Genomic DNA, 26,282 nt, shown 5'->3' with positions numbered 1-26,282 from the left:
AATTTTTTAAAGAAATAGCAATTTGTATGGCCTGTGTCAAATAGAATTTATTATAAATTGATTCATAAGAAATCCATGAATTTTTTTAAAGAAATTATATCAGTTTTAGTTGAAAGGACAGAAATCATACACACTGAAAAGGGGCCTTTGGAACCCAAGCTTCATCAGGCAAAAAGCAGACTGAAAATACTACTCAGCTGCAAACACACTTTAGTTTTTATAGAAAGGAAAAGAAAACTCAGAGAACAGAATCAAAAGCCCAGAGGGAAGGGGCAACTGTCACAAGCAGTTAAGACCAAGCTCTAATCAAAGAAACGGCTGCATGATCCTGGCTAGATTTCAGAACTGTTATGGACTAGTAACTGCTATGTGCCTCCTATTTTCCCTCATTCTAAATGCAACTGTCTGTACCAATTAGGGGCTTTCCCAGGGGCTCAGCAGTAAAGAATCTGCCTGCCAATGCAGGAGACACAGGTTCAATGCCTGGGTCAGGAAGATCCCCTGGAGAAGGAAATAACAACCCACTCCAGTATTCTTGCCTAGGAAATATCATGGACAGAAGACCCTGGTAGGCTACAGTTCATGGTGCTGCAAAGAGTCGGACAAAACTTAGTGACAAAACAACAGCAAATACCGATTATCCTATCCCATGTGTGTCCCATCAGTATATGCTGAATGATGGTCTGGGGTATGCAGATACATATTTCTTACCCTTCCAATTCACAGCTCTTCAGATCAAGAGAAACTAGATTCACAAGATTGAACTGCAGGTACTGAAGAACAATACCCAAAGAGTCTGATTTGATGAACTCCTGTACCTTAAGTCTGAGTCTAATGCCATACTAAATGAGATTTGGAAAGGCCTTGGGAGGGATGTGAGTGCATTTTATATGTAGGAAGAAGAGAAATAATTTTTGGCTGGAAGATAAAACTTTCATGTTTTGAAACATGGGCAAATTTAGCTGATGCTCCTCTCATCAAGTGGGATCATCTAATCTCTCTTCCGTTTAAATACAGACTGGCCGTTCCTCTCTTCAAATCAGCAGAATACAGCAAAAGTAATACTCTCTGACTTCTGGGCTTAATTATAAAAGGTGATACTGCTTTGCCCTTCGGAGAAGGCAATGGCACCCCACTCCAGTACTCCTGCCTGGAAACTCCCATGGACGGAGGAGCCTGGTGGGCTGCCGTCTAGAGGGTTGCACAGAGTCGGACACGACTGACGTGACTTAGCAGCAGCAGCTTTGCCCTTCCCTCCCTATCTTCCTCTGAATGCCTGCCCTGGAAACCCAAACTCTACCCTGTGAACAAGTCAAGCAACAACATGTCAAGTCCACATGTAGGTGTTCCATCACCAGCCAAGCCCAAGCCAGTGCCGACATCCACAATCAGACACGTGGCTGAAATTTCAGATGACTGCAGCCTCCAGCCTTTGAGCCTCTTCAGTTGAAAATAGTGATGCAGAGATAAGCGATCCCTACAAAGCCCTGTCCTCGTCACAGGTTCAAGAACAGAGTTGCTTTTTTTTTTTTTTCTTGACTGTGCTATGCGACTTGTGGGATTTTAGTTCCCTGACTAGGGATTGAAACCATATCCTCAGCAGTGAAAGCATGGAGTCCTAACCACTAGTCCACCAAGGAATTCCTAGAGTTGCCTTAATGTATTTATATTTTTTAAAAGAAAAAACTTTATGTATATATCTATTTAGCTGTGCTGGGTCTTCCTTGCCAAACGAGCTTTTCTCCAGTTGTGGTGAGTAGGGGCTACTCTAATTTTGGCCCACAGGTTTCTCACTGCAGTGGCTTCTCTTGTTGGGAATCACAGGTTCCAAGGCACACAGCCTTCAGTAGTTGCAGCTCCCTGGATACAGAACATGGGCTCAGAAGTTGTGGTACACAGGCTCAGATCCCCTGCAGCACAGGGGATGCTCCCAGATCAGAGAAGCAACCCGTGTCTCCTGCACTGGCAGGCAGATTCTTTACCACTGAGCCACCAGGGAAATCCACCTTAATTTAAAGTCACTAAATTTGGAGGTGAATGTTACAGAGCCAGGATGAACAGGAACATATGCTAATTCATCAAGGTCTCTTTGTTCCTCACTCTTGCATTCAACAGGTCTGCTGTTCCCTCTGTGTTTAAATCATCTGTGAACCTGATGAGCATGCCCTAACCCTCTACAGCTTTATTCTAGGAGCTGATATCAATACTGTAACCTCTAAGACATACCTAGAGACTTCCTTCTAAATTGATATCATTTAAAAATCAGTTCTCTCTGCTTAAGACTTAGTCAACTAAACTATCTTTCAATTTAACCATCATTTTTTCATTGAATCCACACATATATCAACTATTCTATATAACTTTCTGAATTCTAAATATATTAGTTTTATCAGAATAAAGCAGTCAGACATGAGTTAGTTTTCTGGTTATTAATAGAACCATGTTGGATTATAGTGACCAACTATTATACCTCCTTGTAGCCCACAGATCATCCCTTGGACATGCCTTCCTATCAAGCTATGACTATCTCTAGTTGGGTTTCTCCACACTGCATCCATAGGCTGTTCCTAATCTCTAAGGGGCCAGGATATCTAATAACAAATGAGTTTCGATTTCTTCTTAAAATAAAAATAAACAGTGTCTTAAGCATGACAGATTTCATGAGAAAAGTTCTGAATCCTTGAATGGACTTTAAGATATTACCTCAGTGCTATAGGGCTTCCCTGGTGGCTCAGATGGTAAAGAATCTGCCTGCAATGCAGGAGACCCAGGTTCAATCCCAGGGTTGGGAAGATCCACTGTAGAAGGAAATGGAAACCCACCCCAGTACTCTTGCCTGAAGAATCCCATAGACAGAGGATCCTGGTGAGCTACACTCCATGGGGTCGAAAGAGCAGGACACTCCTGAGCAACTATCACTCAAGCAACTTTAGTTTTTTTTTCAGTAAGTTTTGTCTACCTTTTGGATAAATGAAGTTGCTACCTACACACTTCTAACATCTGAATAAGTGAGGCATCATGATTTATCTTGAAATAAAATCTTAAATCTTCCATACTTTGAAATCGTAGTAATTGAACTAGAGTTTTTTTTAAACTCTGTTCAAGCAACTGAATATAAAGAACCATAAATTTGTCACAGAGGAACCAAGCCAACCCAAGGGGAGTTATGCCGTGACCTGGACATGGGTACCCTGCTCAGGACTACTATACATAGTTGTGCCCAACTCCAGAGGCCAGAATTACATGGTTAGCCCAGATGTATACGGCAGCCCTGCCCCTCTTCTGCATTTATAGTCTATTTCTCCCTGCTGCTACTGTGTACATGCTCAGTCACGTCCGACTTTTTACAACCCCATGGACTGTCGTCCTCCAGGGTCCTCATCCATGGGATTTTCTGGGCAAGAATACTGCAGTGGGTTGCCATTTCTTCCTCCAGAGGATCTTCCCGACCCAAGGATCAAACCCATACCTCCACACCTTCTGCATTACAGGTGGATTCTTTACCACTGAGCTACCTGGGAAGTCCCTGTTTCTCCCTAAATGACCTTAAAAACTTTGAAGTCTTAAGACTAAAAACCTAGGGGATCCTAAATGTGACACTGTCCTCTCAGGAACCCAGCTACTTGCCTAACATCTCCACCTAGATGTCCACTGGGCATCTGAAACTTTACCCGTTCAAAACAGAACTACTGACTCTCCACTCCCCAAATCCAGCTCCTCAGTCAGATGCTACCACTTCTCAGCTTCAACTTCCAATAGGTTCCCACATACCCAGGCTCCCACATGCTGTCAGGTACTCTATAGACCCCTCCTGCTGGTCAACCTGTCACCCTCCTCACTATGCTTAGCACCACTGGCCTTTTGCTCACTTCTAGAAGACTTCCTATTTGTCCTTGTTTTAAGCCACTGAACTGCTGCTCCTGCCACAGCCCCTCCCTTCTTGCCTTTCAAGCCTCAGTTTAAATGGTATCTCAGAGAGACTTTTTCTGACACTCAGCAAAAGGAGCCTCCCAGTCACTCTGGCACAAGTTATGTTATTTTTAAAGCATTTGTCACTATGCAATATTTGAACACATATTTACAATTTATCTCTCCCTAGAATATAAACTAGGGACCTTGTCTTTTGCTGACCACGGCATCCTCGTTGCTGAGACACAGTTGTGACCCAGTAAGAATCTGTTCCGTGACTCAGTGGAAACAAGAAATAGCATTTGCTCTTATCTCATCACAGTCCCAGGTCAGGTCTGGGACACCAATGAGAACAAGTATATCACACTGTAAACAAAAAGTTTTCTGAGTAAATATTCTCTGTAAAATATCCTGCAACCCAAAACAGTGGTGGGCATCATTTTTGCTTAAAAAATGCTTAAAGAAATTAAGTTCCTATACAAAATAAGCTTTTAAAGGGCATACTTTTGTTAACTCAAAAGCTACTCTGAAATTTCACAATCCAAAAGAGGAAGTGGGTAAATCTTGCCTCTGTCCCCAAAGAAAGTACCTGCCCCAACTTTGAACAATTTTTGGAGCACCTCTCTTACTGGAATAGTCATACAAAAATGGTCAAACTAGTCATCTTAGCTTTTTTCTTCTTTTTTAAGGTTTTTTTAAATAACATTTATGTCTTAAAAGTTAACATGTGCATAATAGGAAACCAAAAAACACAAGAAGCAAAAAAAAAAACGTCATTCATTATCATAAGCAGTTTATCGTTTGATGTGTCCTTCTAGGTCTCACTTGTGTATTTTCACAACTAAGCATCCATTTTTATGTCATCAAGATCACACAGTTATGTATCATGCTGTTTCACAAAAAAGGCTCCATGTTTTTTTACCACTTCAAAGTCCCAAAGCTATGAGTATTTTGATAACCAAGTTGGTCATCTTAGCTTTTAGTGCATGCAATATATTTTAAATTTAATGAATTTCAAGATAAACGTTTTATCAGTAAGCTACTGGCACATTCCAATCAAATCTCTTTTTATATTCATGAAGAAAACCCTCTTAAGATTCTGAGTAAGGTTAAATCAAGGTCAGTTTATCAGAGGTTTGTATCAGAACACTAGATTAAAAAAAAACCCTTGTTTCCTATGATAATCAGAAAAATGTCTAGAAACATTAAAACCACTGCTTTCCCATTATCCAATCAACCAATCGTCTGAAATTCCATCCTGCATAGCTCATTCTGAGTCAACCAGGTAGAAGACAGTCTAATAAAATGTTCATGATAATGAAATTGGCAATATTCTTGTCACGCACTTAAACAACTAAGAAGGTGTGGGCCACAGAAATTGGTCACACGAAATCTGATCTATTGACAAAAAGAACACAGCATACCTGCATACTTTGTTATATACGCAAATATATGTGGGTGTGTGTATATAGTGAAGTTAGTACCATTTTTGATAGCTTTGTTTTAAAGTATTTTGTATCTTTACCATGTTCAACTGTTCCTCCTTTTAATCTATTTTTGATGAAAAAAGACACTACTTGCCATTAGTGAAGAAAGAACTCCCTGTGCAAGATAGAATTCAGTCCTTCACCTTACTCAGTCTGAAAGACAAATTTATGGAAGCCACGGGATAATCTATTTTATTACATTTTATCAGTAAGCTGGCACATCCCAATCAAATCTCGTTTTACATTCATGAAGAAAATCCTCTTAAGAGTACATGACCCATGGAAGACACATTTGTGTCTATTATGATCAACCATCTGGGAAAGAAAAGGAATGGTGGGTGGGGGGTAAGAACTACAAGAGCGTTAGGTTCTAGGTCCTTCAAAAGCATTTTTGAAACCATGTCAAAAAAATAAACAGACAGGCTTCCCTGGTGGTCCAGTGGCTAAGAATCCACCTTGCAATGCAGGGGATACAGGTTTGACCCCTGGTCAGGGAACTAAGATCCCACATGCTGTAACTAAGACTCAATGCAGACAAATAAATAAATAAAATTTTTAAAAATAAATTTTAAAAAATCAACATACACAACAAAGAGAATAATCAGAACATGTTCTGCTGGGGTTCTTTCAAGCAGGCCAGCTCCTGAATTCTCACTATGCAGCAAGTGACTGGACTCAGAAGAAATCAAACCCACTCTAAACAGAAACCAGTCCCAGAAAAGCATCATCACTTCCTTTCTTTTCTTTTTTCGGCTGCACTGGGCTATTGTTGCTGCTTTCTAGTTCTGGCACATGGGCCTCTCCAGTTGCAGTGTGCTGGCTCAGTTCCCCTGAGGCACATGGGATCTTGGGCTTCCCAGGTGACTCAAGGACCTGCCTGCAATGTGGGAGACAGGGCTTTGACCCCTGGGTTGGGAAGATCCCCTGGAGAAGGAAATGGCTACCCACTCCAGTATTCTTGCCTGGAGAATTCCATGGACAGAGAAGCCTGGTGGGCTACATCCATGAGGTTGCAAAGAGTCAGACATGACTGAGCGACTAACACTTTCAGTTCATATAGGATCTTAGTTCCCCAACCAGGGATCAAATCAGTGTCCCTAACCCTGAGGCAGATCTCAATCACTGGACTTGCCAGGGAAATCGTATCACCTACTTCCTTAATAGAAACTGTTCATAAACTACAGAGAAATAGAAAAACCTATTTTATTAAAAATACCATTTATTATGAACACATTCTTTAAAAAAAATCATAGGTAACACAACTGTATAGCCACCAGTGACATTACCTGAACTCAAAATCTCATACACCTCCTTCTACTACATATTACACTACCTCTTACAAAAGAGGAAGATTCTGAATAGCACTCGGTAATCTCCAGCATACTAAGAATATCATTCATCTGTAACTTACTGCAATTCCATATACTTCCAACATAACCTCCTAATATCTCAGTAATATCTTCAGTTTATATATATATGTGTGTATATATATATATATATATATATATTTATGAAGTCTAGTTAAAACGAACAAGAGGAAAGTCCTTTCTTAAGAGACCCAAGGCAATAAATTCAAAGAACAGTGGGGAACGGAGGCAGCAAACAAAGAAAAGCCAAAGAGTCCTCTTTCTCTGACTTGCCATTTGTCCAGGTGAGACAGCACCTAGTTGGCAGTGGCAGAGGTGGTAATAGGGTGAGAAATGGGGCATAATCCCTATCATCAAGGAGTTTTCAATCAAGTGGGAGATATTATTTAAGAGAAAAACACAAGGTAGTATTCCTTACCTGTCTTCTGTGAAACCTGTATGCAGGTCAAGAAGTAACAGTTAGAACTGGACATGGAACAACAGACTGGTTCCAAATTGGGAAAGGAGTACATCAAGACTGTATATTATCATCCCACTTATTTAACTTATATGCAGATGCCACTCTGGCATCACAAGCTGGAATCAAGACTGTCAGGAGAAATAACAATAACTTCAGATATGCAGATGATACTACCATTATGGTAGAAAGCCAAGATGAATTAAAGAGCCTGTTAATGAAAGTGAAAGAGGAGATTGAAAAAGCTGGTTTGAAACTCAACATTCAAAAAACTAAGATCACAGGATCCAGTCCAATCACTTCATGGCAAATAGATGGGGAAACAATGGAACCAGGGACAGACTTTAGTTTCTTGGGCTCCAAAAGCACTGTGGACAGTGACTGCAGCCATGAAATTAAAAGACATTTGCTCCTTGAAGAAAAGCTATGACAAACCTAGACAGCACATTAAAAAGCAGACATTACTTTGCCTATAAAGGTCAGTCTAGTCAAAGCTATGGTTTTTCCAGTAGTCATGTATGGATGTGAGAGCTGGACAATGAAAAAGGTTGAGAGCTAAAGAATCGATGCCTTTGAACTGTGGTGTTGGAGAAGACTCTTGAGAGTCCCTTGGACTGCAAGATCAAACCAGTCAATCTTAAAGGAAACTAATCCTGAATATTCACTGGAAAGACTGATGTTGAAGCTGAAGCTCCAATACTTTAGCCACCTGACACAAAGAGCCGACTCACTGAAAAAAGACCTTGATGCTGGGAAAGACTGAAGGCAGAAGAAGAAAGGGACGACAGAGGATGAGATGGTTGGATGGCATCACTGACTGAATGGGCATGAGTTTGAGCAACTCTGGGAGATGGTGAAGGACAGAGAAGCTTGGCATGCTGCAGTCCATGGGGTTGCAAAGAGTCAGACACTACTGAGTAACTGAACAACAAGAATTTCCAATGCGTGGTAGGAGTAAGCCTAGGGCATCTCTGGGGCATGAGAGAAAGCTTTAGGAAAGACATCTCAGTCAGATGGTAAGGAAGAGCAGGACCACCAGGTAAAAATCAGGCACAAAAGACAAGAAGGGTATTCAAGCCAGAGAAGCAGAGGGTACATCACGAGACACTACAGTACAGGTAAGGAGCCGCAGGCAGTTGCGTGTAGTGTTCACGAACCTGTAGTGCAGGTTTGGGTGGAGGATGGCTGGGGGACTAAAGAGAAGAATTACAGTGCAAGAAAAGCTCTAGAACAACAAAGGGCCACACTTCTTAAAGGATCTTGTAAACCTTGTTATGGACTTTCTGAATTTTTCCTTAGGGATTCATTAAAGAATTTGAAGCCACAGAGAAGACATTCTTAAAGTAGTATTTCTGAAACAAAACTACAATTGCAAGGGGGAAAACATGGGAGGGAGCAAGAGCGAAGACAGGAAGACCAATCAGAAAGTTTTTACAGAAATCCTGGCACTTCAACCAGGATTCAGGGCTGGGACTGGTGCTCGAAGGGTAAGAGGTGACCACGGTCCTGCAGACACACTGCTCTCCCCACTTAGTTATGAACAGTGGTTCTTCTCACTCTCAAAAGTATCCTAGGTTGGATGGTTAATTACACAGTCACATTAGCTATTAAGAACTGACAGACTTGAGAAGACTGTCAGCTCTGAGAAGGAAGATGATGGATTTGGGGATGACACCCTAGCTTGAAGTGCAGCATTCACCAAGGTATTCAAGAAGAAGGGCAGACACCTCTTATGCAACCGTAAGAACATCCTAATGGGTACACAGACAAAAGATAGTTTTAAGGGGCTTAATTGTAGGATCCTCAACTTCCATATACATTTTTCTTCCCACTTTTATTGAGAAATTATTGACACACACAACTAAGTTTAAAGCATTCAACACGACGGTGTAATTTATATATATTGTGAAATGATTACTGCAACAGGTTCAGCTAATGTTCACCTTCTTACATACACACAATAAAAAGAAAAGAAAAAATAGTTCTCCTTTTGAAGAGAACTCTTAGGATTTGCTCTCTTCACACACACATTCTTTCTAGACCTGATCTACTGGGCACAGTTCTCCCCACCACCCTCCCCTTTCACAAACACTCCTTTCCCATTTACAGTAGGGAGGCACCTCTCACCCTTTCAAATTCTCTAGAGCACACTGCCCCAGGATGTGGAAAATCCTCGAGCAGAAAAATACCGGTGTTTTAAATACCAGTTAGCAAAGTTTCCTTCAATAAAACACTCTTAAACCAGAAGATCAGGGCATTCTGTCTTTTCGAACCTTACATGTCCTTTTGGTGAGGACTAGACAAAGTAAGAAAAGTATGGTATTTTGCTCCTTGGCAAGGTTGTTCTGAACTCAGGTATATTATAGAACAAGGCAACAAAAGGAACGGTGATTTTTGTTTAATGATCTTGCAACTTCCACCATCCAGCTATTATCAAAATACATAAAAAATATGGCTAGGTCAGGAGATAGAGATCCATAGAAAAAAACAAATCAAAGCCCCAGAAAACCTGTCACATCTAAGTGACAAAACACCGTGTCTTATCTGTCTATACTCATCCAGAAATCAAATTCCAAGGTGAAATACTTGTCACAGGACACATGTTAACATTTTTATTTAAACTACAAAATATAGCATACATGCTGGTTTAGCTGAGTGGTTTGATAACTGGTTTTGCCAAAGTAAAAGTTGGACTCTTTTTATAAATTGGATGAACTAAATCTGCAGCTCCATACTTCTGATGAAAATACAAATATGCAAGTAGATAAAAGCATTTTACCAAAAATCACATATTGGCAAATGTTCATTAAAATGAACAATTTTTAATTTCCTAATCCTTTCAAATCAAAATAGACTACATCAGGTGCCTCTAAGTAAAAGAGAAAAAACATAACAAATACTGCTTTGATAAATCTTGCTGAAGCATTTTTAATACACCTCCCAGAAACTGTGAAGTTGAATTACTCTAATGATTACAAACTGTTTGCCACTAGGTAAGTTTTGAACCCCTTGCTTTCAAGCTGAACTAAAGCGGAACCCAATGAGTGGTCTGAGATACCCTTGCTCTCAGGGCAGGTTGAGAGGGGATGGCGATGGCTACAGTGCCTTTGAGATGCCTAACAGATTACTGAAAATAATTTTAGATGATGATCACTATGTGATTTTTTTTGGGGGGGGGCATATAACTCAGAAGAGTTCAAAGAACTGAGTGATCTTCCTTTATCAAAACTCCTTCCTTTTCAATCTACCTCCTTCAGTAGATAAGGTTACTCAGTGCTCATCCTTATAAAGACAAGAAATAGGAATAAAATTGATGCTGACCCCTGTCTCACACCAGGAGTATATTATAATCATCCAGGGGTATAATGAACTAACTGAGAAGAAGCAGTCCAGTATTTTATCAAGATGCACTTCCAATAAATATTCACTTTTTAAGCTTAAGAATTATTAAAATGTATAATACTTTGCTGTTTTAATTGACAGCCATAGTAATAATAAATATTCTTAAGACTTATTAATAAAGCCTTAAGGTTTCATGAAATAAACTTTTAAAATTTCAATTTTTTAAATAAATAAATAAAATTTCAATTTCTAAAAATGGTAAAATGTGTAGCTACTAGATGACATGGGCAATAAATTAATATTTAAATAATCGAATATAGAAAAAATAAAATGTTAATTTCTCTATATAATATTGTTATGGATAAATATATTTTGTTAATAAAATATAATAAGAAAAAATCCCATGAAGAAAGTAGAATAAAAGTTTAAAAACATAAAAGAAATAAAATTCTCTGACTTTTAATGTAAAACTTTTTTAAAGGTTGAGGATGAGTACCAAAATTACTGTGACATAGATTCATTTAAGACTATACATTTAAGATTCACTTAAGAATAATGCGACAGATTTTATAATGTCAGTGCTTTATGATAAACCAAAAACTTGTATCTATTTAAATGTAGGATAAAACTTTCATTCTCAACCTAAAATTATACAAAGGTGCATAGCTTTTTTATTTAATCTGGAAAATCATTACTCTCGAGAACATTAAAAAAAAACAAAAAAAGAGCAGGTCTGGAGGTATGATGATGACTTCAGTTTTGAATATGTGCGGCTGGAGGGACCTAAGGGTCACTGAAAGACAGAATAAGAGCTAACACTCAGGCCACACTGACCATACAGCTTAAAGCACTAGTCTGGGTGTTTACAGACTCCTTTACCCTGAACTACCACCCTTGATACTATTATTCGAGTTGATACTATTACTATCCCGCTTTATAAGTGGGGAAACTGAGGCATGGAGACTCACCCAATGCCTCACAGTTCTCCCAAGTAGTAAAGGCTATATGAACCCAGACAGTCTGAATGCAGAGTCTGTATGCTGTATACAGTATGATGCCGTGAGATGTCTGAGTTGGTGATACAAATTTGAGGAAAAACTGAGCCTTTAGATAGTCATTTAAAGCATACAGCAGATAAAATTACATAGGAAGACTGACATAATCACCAGCAGGAAAATGAGAGCTTCAGTGGTAAGGATTCCTATAAAGACACTTTGGGTGCTCCCTTCCAGGGCCCTGGACTCATGAAGAGCCTCAAGTCTTCCCCGCCAGGTACCCTCGATGTGCTGTCATCAGCCCTCCCAGGTTACTCCACTGTTCATGACACTCTTTATAAAGTCAGGAGGCTACTGAAGAAAACACGTTTAGGAAAAGGCAGAGGGAAAGTGATGCTAAAGAAGACTGAACAGGAACAATCAAAAGAAAACTCAAAAAGAGAAAAACAAGGAGCATGTGTTGTCAGAAGAGCAAAATAAGATTTCAAGAACTGAGTCAATGCAAGAGAAAGATTAAGGAAGATAAGGGCTTAAAGTTTCACCTGGATGTAGCAACTCATGACTACCCTGAGCACTATTTCAGTATGATGGGTATCAAAGCTGAACTGTTAAAAGTTTATGAATGGGATCTGAGAAGTAGAGGCAATGAATTTATGCAAAGCTTTCTGCAGTTCAGGTGTGACATAGGGAGTCAATACAGCAGTAGACAAAGGAGTGCATGCGAGTAGGAGAAGGATGTTTTTAAAGGAAAGACACTTAAACATGCTCAAATCTTGATGGAATAAAGGGAACACAGGAGAAGGCTGCAGATGCAGAAGCAAAATCCAGGAGAGAGGCACAACTAAGAGTCCCTTAACCCACTCCAGTACTCTTGCCTGGAAAATTGCATAGATGGAGGAGCCTGGTAGGCTGCGGTCCATGGGGTCGCTAAGAGTCAGATACGACTGAGCGACTTCACTTTCACTTTTCACTTTCAGGCATTGGAGAAGGAAATGGCAACTCACTCCAGTGTTCTTGCCTGGAGAATCCCAGGGACGGGGGAGCCTGGTGGGCTGCTGACTATGGGGTTGCAGAGTCGGACACAACTGAAGTGACTTAGCAGTAGCAGCAGCAAGAGTCCCTTGAACTGCAAGGAGATCCAACCCGTCCATCCTAAAGGAGATCAGTCCTGAGTGTTCATTGGAAGGGCTGATGCTGAAGCTGAAACTCCAATACTTTGGCCACCTGATGTGAGGAACTGACTCATTTGAAAAGACCCTGATGCTGGGAAAGATTGAGGGCAGGAGGAGAAGGGGACAACAGAGGGTGAGATGGTTGGATGGCATCACCGACTCAATGGGCATGAATTTGGGTAAACTCCGGGAGTTGGTGACGGACAGGGAGGCCTGGTGTGCTATGGTCCATGGGGTCGCAAGGAGTCAGACACGACTGAGTGACTGAACTGAACTGAAGTGTGTGCAGAGGGTTAAGAAGCTGGGGAGTTTCCATCTGATTGCTTTTACTGTCTCAGTGAAGAGAAGAGTTCACTGGGAGAAAGGGCATTCATGTGCTGGCTGAATCTGTAATGCAAGGTGTCTCCCTCTTCCTTTGACTTCAGATCCGGCAGGTTGAATTCTATATTCTGAGAAAAGCTCTAACTAGGTAAAATCTGCATTTGAAGGAGGAATTCGTAGAGAAACCTCAAACTAACATTAAAATAGAATATGGGAACTCCTGCGGTAGACCGGTAGACTGATGCCTAAGACTCAGCGGTCCCAATGGAGGGGGCCCAGGTTCCATCCCTGGTCAGGGAACTAGATCCTGCATGCCGCAATGAAGATTAAAGATCCCACATACCACACCAAGACCCTCACACCCAAATAAGCAAAATAAATAAATATTTAAAGTAAAATCAGACATGATTATAACTATTACTTTTAAAACCAGAAGTAGTAATAGGATATCACATTTACTCTTATTACTGCTTTCAATATCAACAAAACAGATCTTCAAAAATCTCCAGAGGTGTTTAAGAGTCCAGAGCTTATTTGATTTTCTCTCCTTTCCTCCAGACTGTTTCCTTCTTTCCTCTACTTCACCTTTTAAAAATATATTATCACCAGCAATATTTTCCTCCATCCTAGTTTCAACAGGAAAAGTGTTCAAATGTTTAAAACTGCATAATACACAACGAGCTTTCAAGTGTTCTCTCATTTGATCCTACAACAATCTTGAATGTCGGGGCAAGGAAAGCATCTCAGGATTCAGAAAAATGAAGTGACTTGACCTTTCTTAAGAGCAGACCTGGGGCTCGACCTGTCTTGTGGCTCCAAAGGCAGTTATCTGTTCCGCTACCGCTGCACACTCCATTTACAATACCAAAAGCAGCTCATGCTTCCTTTCAGCTTCAGAGTAATTTCAAACTTGTGCAACTATTAAAGTGAAGAAACCTATATTAAAATCCCAATTCTCTACCTATCTTGAACAGATCTCACTCCCTCCATCATAATAAGGAATTTAGATAATCCTTGAAGCAGCAATTAATGTACTCATAGACTTCTGCGGATATACACATGCAGTCCTAATCACAGAAATTCTGCACACCTGCAGGAGGATATATGTTAATATTACCCAGAGAAGTAACAGTGTCTCAGGTTTCTGCCTAATGCAGTGAACCCAAACAAGAAAGCCCTCATGTTTCCACTGAGCAAGCAAAATAGAATTCTCCCCACAGTAACCACGTGCACTGGTTTCTTCTTGATGCTGCAACAAATGACCATAAACTTGTGGCTTGCTGCTGCTGCTAAGTCGCTTCAGTCGTGTCCGACTCTGTGCGACCCCATAGACGGCAGCCAACCAGGCTCCCCCGTCCCTGGGATTCTCCAGGTAAGAACAATGGAGTGGGTTACCAGTTCCTTCTCCAACGCATAAAAATGAAAAGTGAAAGTGAAGTCACTCAGTCGTGTCCGACTCTTCGAGACCCCATGGACTGCAGCCTACCAGGCTCCTCTGCCCATGGGATTTTCCAGGCAAGAGTACTGGAGTGGGGTGCCATTACCTTCTCTGAAATTTGTGGCTTAAAACAGCAGAAATTTATTATCTTACAATTCTGAAGGCCAAAAGTCCAAAACAATCTCAGTGGGTATATAAAAGACTGAAGGTCTGTGTCCACTACAAGTTTACATGTTAAAGCCCCAATCCCCTATGTATCTGTGTGTGCTCAGTCATGTCTAACTCTTTGTGACCCCATAGACTGTAGCCCACCAGGCTCCTCTGTCCATGGGGTTTTCCAAGCAAGAATACTGGAGTGGGTTGAAGAATCCCTCCTCCAAGGGATCCTCCCAACCCAGGGATCGATCCCCCATCTCCTGCATCTCCTGCATCGGCAGGTGGGTTCTTTACCACTGAACCACCTGGGGTGATGGTATTTGGAGGTAGGGCCTTTGGGAGGTAATTAGGTCAGGGAGGAATGGGATTAGTGCTTTTACAAGAAAGCTCTTATATAAACCACATGAAACTACGTGGTATAATTTCAGCAGTCATCTGTCTGAAACCTGGAAAAGGACCCTCACCAGAACCCAACCATGCTGGCACTCTGCTTTCAGACTTTCAGCCTCTAGAACTGTGAGAAATCAATGCTTCTTGCTTAAACAACCCAGCCTCCGGTAATTTGTTAAAGCAGCCCAAACTGACTAAGACACTGGGCTTAAAACTTAAGTGTAGGCAGGGCTGTGCTCCTTCTGGAAGAACCTGGGGAGAATCTTTGCTTTGCCTTTTCCAACTTTTAGAGGCCACCTGCCTTCCTAGTATCAATGCCTCCTTTCAGTAAATGCACCACTTTGACCTCTGTGCCCACTGTCACATCTCCTCTGACCCTCTTGCCTTCTCTTTCATGTGTAAGAATACACATAACTATACTGGTCCCACCTGGATAATCTCCCAGTACAAGATCCTTAATTTAGTCACATCTGCCAAGTCCCTTTTGCCACACAGAGTGACACAGCCACAGGTGCTGGGGATTAGGACACTGAGCAGAGAGAGCGGGTACCCACTTGAACTGAAGCGGCACCAAGTGGAGCTGCTCGTCACGGGCCAGGAGGGAAACAGGAAGGAGCTCCCAGGAGCCCCCACTCAACGGGTGGCAGGCAGGCCCAGAGCACACTGGAGGGCGTCCACTCCCCTGACAGTGCTGCTGCTCAAGACTGAGGGTTAATACTTGAAGAGAATTTTAAATATTTATAGCTAGTGAGTGGCATGGTCATTAGACAAAACTGATGTGTTCTTGTAATCCCTATGACAGACTGCCTCACATCCAGCTTCCATCAAGGCTGCTCCAGATATAAAAAGGACATATTCCACACAGACCAGTCTGGATTTAGAACGAACCTGGTGTCGATCCACAATACTGGATGCTTGGGGCTGGTGCACTGGGACGACCCAGAGGGATGGTACGGGGAGGGAGGAGGGTTCAGGATGGGGAACACGTGTATGCCTGTGGCGGATTCATGTTGATATATGGCAAAACCAATACGATATTGTAAAGTTAAAAAAAAAAAAAAAGAACGAACCTGATAACCCAGTTCAGAGCAGAAGAGAAAGGAGGTTCTAGATCCAGGCTAAGGTTGACTGCTTTCACCATTGCCATTTTTAGAAAAAGAAACTGCAAGTCCGTGAACTCCACGGTGCATCTAAAAGCAAGCCTGAGGCAATGCGGGAAGCACTGTGTTAATTCAGTCTCAGTAAATGTGTCTTCATGAAGAACTGTTTTTATTATGCTGAGATTCTTTTACAGACCCCTCCTGAGAAGTGAAGAAATTAGGAAGCCCAGAGTGTTCCAAATCAAGTCAGCTATACCTCAGAGAGACATTAGCCTTAACAAGGCATGTTTCTATCCTGAATACTCATTGGAAGGACTGATGCTGAAGCTCCAATACTTTAGCCATTGATGGGAAGAGTCAACTCATTGGAAAAGACTCTGATGCTGGGGAAGACTGAGGGAAGGAGGAGAAAGAGGGCAACAGAGGATGAGATGGTTGGATGGAATCACCGACTCAATGGATACGAATCTGAGAAAACTCGAGAAGATAGTGGAGGACAGAGAAGCCTGGCGTGCTGCAGTCCATAGGGTCACAAAGAGTCGGACACAACTGAGCAACTGAACAACAACAAGTACTCTTTACACATATAGAACATCTAAATCTAGGCATTTGCTACATACATTTCCCAGGACTTGGTTCCATGGAATATACAGTTTAATAAAATTTGAATTTTTTCATTTAACATTCCTGGCATGAAACTCCCTTTCCTCAGAATTCCTCATCTTATATACATTTAAGTCAGGACATTATTGTACTGAATAACTGGAAGATCTTGAAAACATGAAGACTTGGGTTTGAATTCTGACCTTAATACTTGCTGGTTATGTGACCTTGGGAACATTGTTTAACCATTTTAGCTTCCTTTTCTTCATCTCTGATGGTAGAGTAACAATATTTAACCTGAACAGTTGTTCTGGGTATGTAATGAACATAAGAAAATGTTAAACAGTTGCTGGTGTATTGATGACAATGATGGTGATTGCTGATCCATCTGGATTGAGGCCTGTTGGTTATTTCTGTTCTCCAGGAGAGAAAATAAGTTCCCTGTGATGTGGGGTCTACCTGTCACAGGGATATATTTATCAGGCATAAATGTATGTACTAGTTGCTCAGTCATGTCTGACTCTTTGTGATCCCCATGGACTGTAGCTCGCCAGGCTCCTCTGACCATAGAATTCTCTAGGCAAGAATACTGGAGTGGGTAGCCATTCCCTTCTCCAGGGATCTTCCTGACCCAGGGATTGACTCCTGAATTACAGGCAGATTCTTGACCATCTGAGCCACCAGGGAAGCCCACTGTTGCTGCCTAATTCTCTAGGGTAGCTGCCCATCTTCTCATGCGACACACACCTATTCCCTGAGATGGGCATAAAGCCCTCCATAACCTTTCCTCGTCAGTTCTGCAGCCACTGCCAGTCTAACTCACCTACAGACGCATCCTTACACTTGGGCCACACCCGGATGACTAGCAGTGCTGCAGGCTGCCTCCTGCATTGCAGGCAGATTCTTTACTGTCTGAGCCACCAGGAAAGCCCTGTACTCCCCCCATCCCCAGCCAAAGTTCAGGCATGGCCCCAAAGCGTGATCCACTGCTGATGGAGGGAGGCGGAGGGAGAGCTTTTCTCTGATGCACCCATCTCTTTTTCCTGTCCTCTTTCTTCCTTTCATCCCCAGTTCCTCTCCCCAGTCTCTTTGCACTGGCTTCAAGAGTTGATCTAAGTTGATCAACTTAGGACCTCAACTTAGGATCTAAGTTGATCTACCATTAGGACCTCAAAGTCTTCTATGTAGGTCTTAATTACATACAAGATCCTTACACAGGCATTGTTCATTAAAATACACTTCTGGGCACAGAAAAAGAGAAAAGCAATAAACAAAATCCAATCTACTGGACAGTAATTCAGGCATATTCACAGAAATAGTTCCTCTATTTTTAAGACAAAGACTTTTCACCACGTCCCATGCTACTCTAACATCGGGTTGTTCTTAAACTCTTATTTACCGTAAGTAACTATGGGATACGAAGGGCTGTTTCTACTAGTATAGAGAGGAAGTAGGGAAATATGAAGTGACTGCTGACAATCCCCTCACAGACTCACAGCTGGGGGGTTGCCCTTCTAGAGTGAGGGAGGTCCCAACACCTATCTCAAAATCCAAGAGAACCATGTCAGGAACGGAATCATGTCTTCCTTCCCAGACACACTCTACCAACCCTGCAGAAATGACAGGCTTTGATCAGTTACCTAAAAGAAGGGTAAATTGTCATGACCTTTTCTCATAACTTCCGACAATTAAAAGGGAAACATTACCATCTTTCTAAATTCCATATATATGCGTGAGTATACTTACGCATATATATGGAATTTAGAAAGACAGTAATGGTAACCCTGTATGTGAGAGAACAAAAGAGACACAGATGTATAGAACAGTCTTTTGGATTCTGTGGGAGAGGGAGAGGGTAGGATGATTTGGGAGACTGGCATTGAAACGTATAATATCATATAAGAAACGAATCGCCAGTCCAGGTTCAATGCAGGATACAGGAAGCTTGGGGTGGTGCACTGGGATGACCCAGAGGGATGGTACAGGGAGGGAGGTGGGAGGGGGGTTCAGGATGGGGAACACGTGTACACCCGTGGCAGATTCATGTTGATGTATGGCAAAACCAATACAATATTGTAAAGTAATTAGCCTCCAATTAAAAATAATAAATTTAAATTGAAAAAAAGGAAAACAATGCATTTAAACATGCAAAGACTAAGTCATGTTTACAAATCACCTCTATTTTTTCTGAGTTTACTAGAAAGAAACAAATTCAGAAGGCCAAAAAATCATGTGATTTACACATCTGATGTTTTTCCCACATAAAAAACATGCCTTAAATAAGTTTTATTCTTCATATTATGTATTTTCTCCTAAACCTGTATCACAAATGCCAACTCCTAGAAATAAAGGTAATGGAAAAATAAATTTTGATCTTAACAAGCCCTAGAAAACTTTAAATAAACTATCAATACCACCTTCTAATTCGTTTGCAATGATACAAGCCATTGTTTGAAATTCTCTAGCTTTTCACATTTTTTTCTTTGGAATGTTAAAAAAAAAAAAAAAAAGATAAGGTCTATACAATCTTAGGAAGATAGTCAATCTTTCCAGGCAAGGTCTGACATACAAAATCAGGAAACTGAATTTCCCTCCGCTAGGAAAAATGCTATTTCAAAAATATGAAGGTAATACAAGTTATCTTCTATAGCCTTCAATTTAATCTCTCAGTATACATTAACAGTTTTGCTGTGTTGACTTATAGTCATACAAGACAGAATTCAGTGACCTTCTGAATATGTCCATTCCCTTTGAAGTACATATTAATGACCACTTGCCTTTAGAAAGCAATTCCTTCCTATGGAAAGCTAAGTAACACACCCAATTTTTTATTCCTACTTTGTGAAATCTTCTTGTGAAACAGAACAAGCTTGTTATGGAAAAAGCTCAAAACATATTGCCATCAACAACATTCCATTTGCCTGCCTCTTCTCATCCTAGCATGCTCTTGAGAACAGAACAAGAAACCCCACTCAGATAATCAGTGAACCACAATGAACAGACCCCAGACCCAGATGACTCAGTGGAGGCTAGGAGAACTGTGGAAGAAAGAAGAGAAAATCTATTTTAACAGGCATATAAAAAAATGAAAGGTCAAATATGGTATTTTTAAGGTAAGCATATAAGCATTATAAGCATAAGCCTTTCTAGCTCAGGTTAAGATCTGTCTTAGACTTTTAAGCCATTGGGCTTAATGGATATTAATGGATATACTTTCGTATCTCAAAACCCTCACCTTCAAAATCTTCCCTCTTTTCATCATCCAAGAGAGCTTTTCAACCTTATAACCAAATAGAATCTACACTAACCAATTTGCTAAGTTTGTTAATAACTCTCTACCATCCAACCAGTCAGGAAGATCTTGAGTTAAATCCTCCTGAACAAATGACATCCAACACCAAAAGCTTGGTTGCCTTTATTACTCTTATTTCATCAAGCTTATGAATGAAAACCTCTACTTAGTTTATCTTATAATTGCTTGTCCAACTTATAAAACTTAGATAGGCACCTTTTTACACTGTATTTCTTTTAAATACTCTTTAACCATTTACTTTCCTAAAAAGCAGTAATAACCACAAGGAGCTTAGCCTGGTGTTCTGTGACAACCCAGAGGAGTGAGATTGGGACAGGGGCGGTGTGGGGGGGAGGGTAGAAGGGAGGCTCAAGAGGGAGAGGATTTGTGTATATTTATAACTGACTCGTGTAGTTGTACAGCAGAAACCCACACAGCATTGTAAGGCAATTATCCTCCAATCAAAAATTTTTTTTTAATTTTAAAAAACAATAATACTTATCACTATAAGACATTAGTCATTCGGCTCCTAACACATTAAATGGCTAATTCAGTCCTCCTAACAACACAAAGGGAAAGTACTCTCTATAATATAATTGTAAAAAACAGAAACCATGTAAGCCACCTATAAAGAAATCTACACATACAAACTGTGAATCCTACGACTCTACAGACTTTTGGCAGAAGAGGGAAAAAATGCAAAGATATTAGCAGTGGAAAACATGTTTAAGTTTTTCAGGTACAAGAAAAGACAGAGATATGATGACATTTATAACCAGAAAATTGAATATGGAGCCACCACACTCACCGTCTGATGGCTTCTGTCACAGTAACGCAGCCCAAAATACTCCACCTCCACAAGGTTGACGTGGCGGAATACGTGCTCAAGGACAATGGAGCCTTTCGTTGACTTCTGCGAAAATAATTCACAGGTTGTGTCTTTTTTTTTAATAAGGTGTCTTGTCTTTCTCAATGGGACACAGCCACAGTTCTCATCTTTTATTAGCTTTGCTCACATGGAAACAATTTTATTAGCCCATAGTTCCCTCTTTAAGTTTGGCCTCAATTACAAAGAGATTTAAGTATTAAATAAATACTTCTGAAAAACAATTTTAAATTATTATTTGTTATAAATTAATGAGATGCTTTTCTTATGAGACTAAAATATCATGACAAAATTATTATTTTAATAAAGATAATAGCTTATATGAAGTGCATTTAATAAATACATCAAAAAAAATTTACTTTGGTTAAAATCTCATACTTCTCTCAGTTTAAAAAGCAATTTTCACCAGGATCATTACTCCCACAACTAATGCAGAAGATATATAAAGTTAAAATAGCAATTTTTAATGGGCTTCCCTTGTGGCTCAGCTGGTAAAGAATCTGCCCGCAATGTGGGAAACCTGGGTTAGATCTCTGGGTTGGGAAGATCTCCTGGAGAAGGGAAAGGCTACCCACTCCAGTATTCTGGCCTGGAGAATTCCAGGGACTATACAGTCCATGGGGTCACAAAGAGTCAGACACAACTAAGCAACTTTCACACACACAGAGCCAAAGTTTTTTAAAATTTTTATCTCATATTGATTAATAAGGTTTTATGTTTCATTTTTTAATTGAAATAAAGTTGGCATACAATATCACATTAGTTTCCAGTATACTATATGATTTGACATTTGCATACATTATGAAATGATCACCATGATAAGTTTCAGTTCAGTTCAGTTCAGTCGCTCAGTCGTGTCCAACTATTTGTGACCCAATGAATCGCAGCACGCCAGGCCTCCCTGTCCATCACCAACTCCCAGAGTTCACTCAGACTCACATCTATCGAGTCGGTGATGCCATCCAGCCATCTCAACCTCTGTCATCCCCTTCTCCTCCTGCCCCTAAATCCCTCCCAGCATCAGAGTCTCTTCCAGTGAGTCAACTCTTCGCATGAGGTGGCCAAAGTACTGGAGTTTCAGCTTTAGCATCATCCCTTCCAAAAAACACCCAGGGCTGATCTCCTTTAGAATGGACTGGTTGGATCTCCTTGCAGTCCAAGGGACTCTCAAGAGTCTTCTCCAACACCACAGTTCAAAAGCATCAATTCTTTGGTGCTCAGATTTCTTCACAGTCCAACTCTGACATCCATACATGACCACTGGAAAAACCATAGCCTTGACTAGACGAACCTTTGTTGGCTAAGTAATGTCTCTGCTTTTGAATATGCTATCTACGTTGGTCATAACTTTTCTTCCAAGGAGTAAGCGTCTTTTAATTTCATGGCTGCAGTCACCATCTGCAGTGATTTTGGAGCCCCCCAAAATAAAGTCTAACACTGTTTCCGCTGTTTCCCATCTATTTCCCATGCAGTGATGGGAATAGATGCCATGATCTTCGTTTTCTGAATGTTGAGCTTTAAGCCAACTTTTTCACTCTCCTCTTTCACTTTCATCAAGAGGCTTTTTAGTTCCTCTTCACTTTCTGCCATAAGGGTGGTGTCATCTGCATATCTGAGGTTATTGATATTTCTCCTGGCAATCTTGATTCCAGCTTGTGCTTCATCCAGCCCAGGGTTTCTCATGATGTACTCTGAATATAAGTTAAATAAGCAGGGTGACAGTATACAGCCTTGACGTACTCCTTTTCCTATTTGGAACCAGTCTGTTGTTCCATGGAGAAGGCAATCGCACCCCACTCCAGTACTCTTGCCTGGAAAATCCTATGGATGGGGGAGCCTGGTGGGCTGCCGTCTATGGGGTTGCACAGAGTCGGACATGACTGAAGCGACTTAGCAGTAGCAGCTGTTGTTCCATGTCCAGTTCTAACTGTCGTTTCCTGACCTGCATATAGGTTTCTCAAGAGGCAGATCAGGTGGTCTGGTATTCCCATCTCTTGAAGAATTTTCCACAGTTTATTGTGATCCACACAGTCAAAGGCTTTGGCATAGTCAATAAAGCAGAAATAGATGTTTTTCTGGAACTCTCTTGCTTTTTCCATGATCCAGCGGATGTTGGCAATTTGATCTCTGGTTCCTCTGCCTTTTCTAAATCCAGCTTGAACATCTGGAAGTTCACAGTTCACATATTGCTGAAGCCTGGCTTGGAGAATTTTGAGCATTACTTTACTAGTGTGTAAGATGAGTGCAATTGTGTGGTCTTTTTAGCATTCTTTGGCATTGTCATTCTTTGGGATTGGAATGCAAACGGACCTTTTTCAGTCCTGTGGCCACGGCTGAGTCTTCCAGATTTGCTGGTATATTGAGTGCAGCACTTTCACAGCATAGTCTTTCAGGATTTGAAATAGTTCAACTGGAATTCCATCACCTACACTAGCTTTGTTCATAGTGATGCTTTCTAAGGCCCAAATTGACTTCACATTCCAGGATGTCTGGCTCTAGGTGAGTGATCACACCATCGTGATTATCTGGGTCGTGATTCCCACACACAGTTATTACAACATTATTGACCATATTCCTTATGCTGTATATTACATCTCTGTGATTATTTATTTTAATTGGAGGAAAATTACATTATTTTGATTATTTTGCCACATATCAACATGAATCGGCCACAGATATACAACTGTGAACCCCCCTCCCACCTCTCTCCACCTTATCCTTCTGGGTTGTCCCAGAGCATCAGCTTTGGGTTCCCTGCTTCATGCATCAAACTTACACTGGTCATCTATTTTACATATGGTAATGTACATGTTTCAATGCTATTCTCTCAAATCATCCCACCCTCGCCCTCTCCCACAGAGTCCAAAAGTCTGTTCTTTACATATGTGTTTCCTTTTGCTGTCCTGCATGTAGGATTGTTGGTACTATCTTTCTAAATTACATATATATATGTATACACATTAATATACTCTGCGATTATTTATTACATAACTGGAGGTCTATATCTCTTAATTCCTTCACCAATTTCACCCCCTCCCTTCTGGCAACCATCCATTTGTTCTCTGTACTACAAGTCTATCTTCATTTTGTCTTAGTTTATTCTGTTTTTAGATTCTAAGGCATTTGTCTTTCCCTGTCTAACTCACTGCTTTTAGCACAGTATCCTCTAGATCCATCTATACTGTCACAAATAGCAAGGCTTCTTTTTTTAATGGCTGACTAGCATTCTACTGTGCATAAATGCACAACACATCTTTATCCATTCATGTATCAATTTACACTTAGGTTGCTTCTACATCGGGGCTACTGTAAATAATGTTGTAATGAACACTGGAGTCCGTATACCTTTTCAAATCAGTGTTTTTGAATTCTACATGTAAATACCCAGAAGTGAAATTGATGGATCACATGGAAGTTCTATATTTAATTCTTTTAGAAAACTTCATACTATTGTCCATTGTGTCTGCATCAATTTACATTCCCACCAGCAATGTACAAAGGTTCCCTTTTCTCCACAGTCTCATAAACACTTACTATTTGTTGCCTTTTTGATGATACACATTCTGACAAGTGTAAGGTAGTATGTCACTGTGGTTTTGATTTGCATTTCCCTGATCCTTAGTGATGAGTGCAATTGTGCAGTAGTTTGAGCATTCTTTGGCATTGCCTTTCTTTGGGATTGGAATGAAAACTGACCTTTTCCAGTCCTGTGGCCACTGCTGAGTTTTCCAAATTTGCTGGCATATTGAGTGCAGCACTTTCACAGCATCATCTTTCAGGATTTGGAATACCTCAACTGGAATTCTATCACCTCCACTAGCTTTGTTTGTAGTGATGCTTTCTAAGGCCCATTTGACTTCACATTCCAGGATGTCTGGCTCTAGGTCAGTGATCACACCATCGTGATTATCTGGGTCATGAAGAGCTTTTTTGTACAGTTCTTCTGTGTATTCTTGCCACCTCTTCTTAATATCTTCTGCTTCTGTTAGGTCCATACCATTTCTGTTCTTTATCCAGCCCATCTTTGCATGAAATGTTCCTTTGGTATCTCTGATTTTCTTGAAGAGATCCCTAGTCTTTCCCATTCTGTTGTTTTCCTCTATTTCTTTGCACTGATCGCTGAGGAAGGCTTTCTTATCTCTCCTTGCTATTCTTTGGAACTCTGCATTCAGATGCTTATATCTTTCCTATTCTCCTTTGCTTTTCACTTCTCTTCTTTTCACAGCTATTTGTAAGGCCCCCCCAGACAGCCATTTTGCTTTTTTGCATTTCTTTTCCATGGGGATGGTCTTGATCCCTGTCTCCTGTACAATATCACGAACCTCATTCCATAGCTCATCAGGCACTCTATCTATCAGAACTAGGCCCTTAAATCTATTTCTCACTTCCACTGTATAATCATTAGGGATTTGATTTAGGTCATACCTGAATGGTCTAGTGGTTTTCCCTACTTCCTTCAATTTAAGTCTGAATTTGGCAATAAGGAGTTCATGATCTGAGCCACAGTCAGCTCCTGGTCTTCTTTTTGCTGACTGTATAGAGCTTCTCCATCTTTGGCTGCAAAGAATATAATCAACCTGATTTCAGTGTTGACTATCTTTTTCCAAGCCAGGCTTCAGCAATATGTGAACTGTGAACTTCCTGATGTTCAAGCTGGTTTTAGAAAAGGCAGAGGAACCAGAGATCAAATTGCCAACATCCGCTGGATCATGGAAAAAGCAAGAGAGTTCCAGAAAAACATCTATTTCTGCTTTATTGACTATGCCAAAGCCTTTGACTGTGTGGATCACAATAAACTGTGGAAAATTCAAGAGATGGGAATATCAGACCACCTGATCTGCCTCTTGAGAAATCTGTATGCAGGTCAGGAAGCAACAGTTAGAACTGGACATGGAACAACAGACTGGTTCCAAATAGGAAAAGGAGTACATCAAGGCTGTATATTGTCACCCTGTTTATTTAACTTATATGCAGAGTACATCATGAGAAACGCTGGACTGGAAGAAACACAAGCTGGAATCAAGATTGCTGGGAGAAATATCAATAACCTCAGATATGCAGATGACACCACCCTTATGGCAGAAAGTGATGAGGAACTAAAAAGCCTCTTGATGAAAGTGAAAGAGGAGAGTGAAAAAGTTGGCTTAAAGCTCAACATTCAGAAAACGAAGATCATGCATCTGGTCCCATCACTTCATGGCAAATAGATGGGGAAACAGTGGAAACAGTTTTAGACTTTATTTTTTGGGGCTCCAAAATCACTGCAGATGGTGACCGCAGTCATGAAATTAAAAGACGCTTACTCCTTGGAAGGAAGGTTATGACCAACCTAGACAGCATATTCAAAAGCAGAGACATTACTTTGCC

The 26,282-nt window shown here is 40.7% G+C and overlaps 1 protein-coding gene across 9 annotated transcripts in view; it reads right to left on the bottom strand.

The window, feature by feature from the left end:
* Positions 1–26,282, bottom strand: part of EPB41L4A (erythrocyte membrane protein band 4.1 like 4A) — a 296,657-nt gene that overhangs the window by 152,729 nt on the left and 117,646 nt on the right. For 7 of the 9 annotated variants that reach the window (NM_001435210.1, XM_010808814.4, XM_059890412.1 and 4 more), the window contains one exon: positions 20,838–20,942. The exons of the other annotated variants lie outside the window; for them this stretch is intronic. In NM_001435210.1, the coding sequence (NP_001422139.1) occupies positions 20,838–20,942 (105 nt within the window). The remainder of the gene's footprint in view (positions 1–20,837; positions 20,943–26,282) is intronic. 9 annotated transcript variants of the gene reach the window in all.

The sequence above is a fragment of the Bos taurus genome, chromosome 10 (assembly GCF_002263795.3).
Source record: "Bos taurus isolate L1 Dominette 01449 registration number 42190680 breed Hereford chromosome 10, ARS-UCD2.0, whole genome shotgun sequence".
NCBI classification, from domain to species: domain Eukaryota; kingdom Metazoa; phylum Chordata; class Mammalia; order Artiodactyla; family Bovidae; genus Bos; species Bos taurus.
This window is presented reverse-complemented; position numbering and strand designations above follow the sequence as displayed.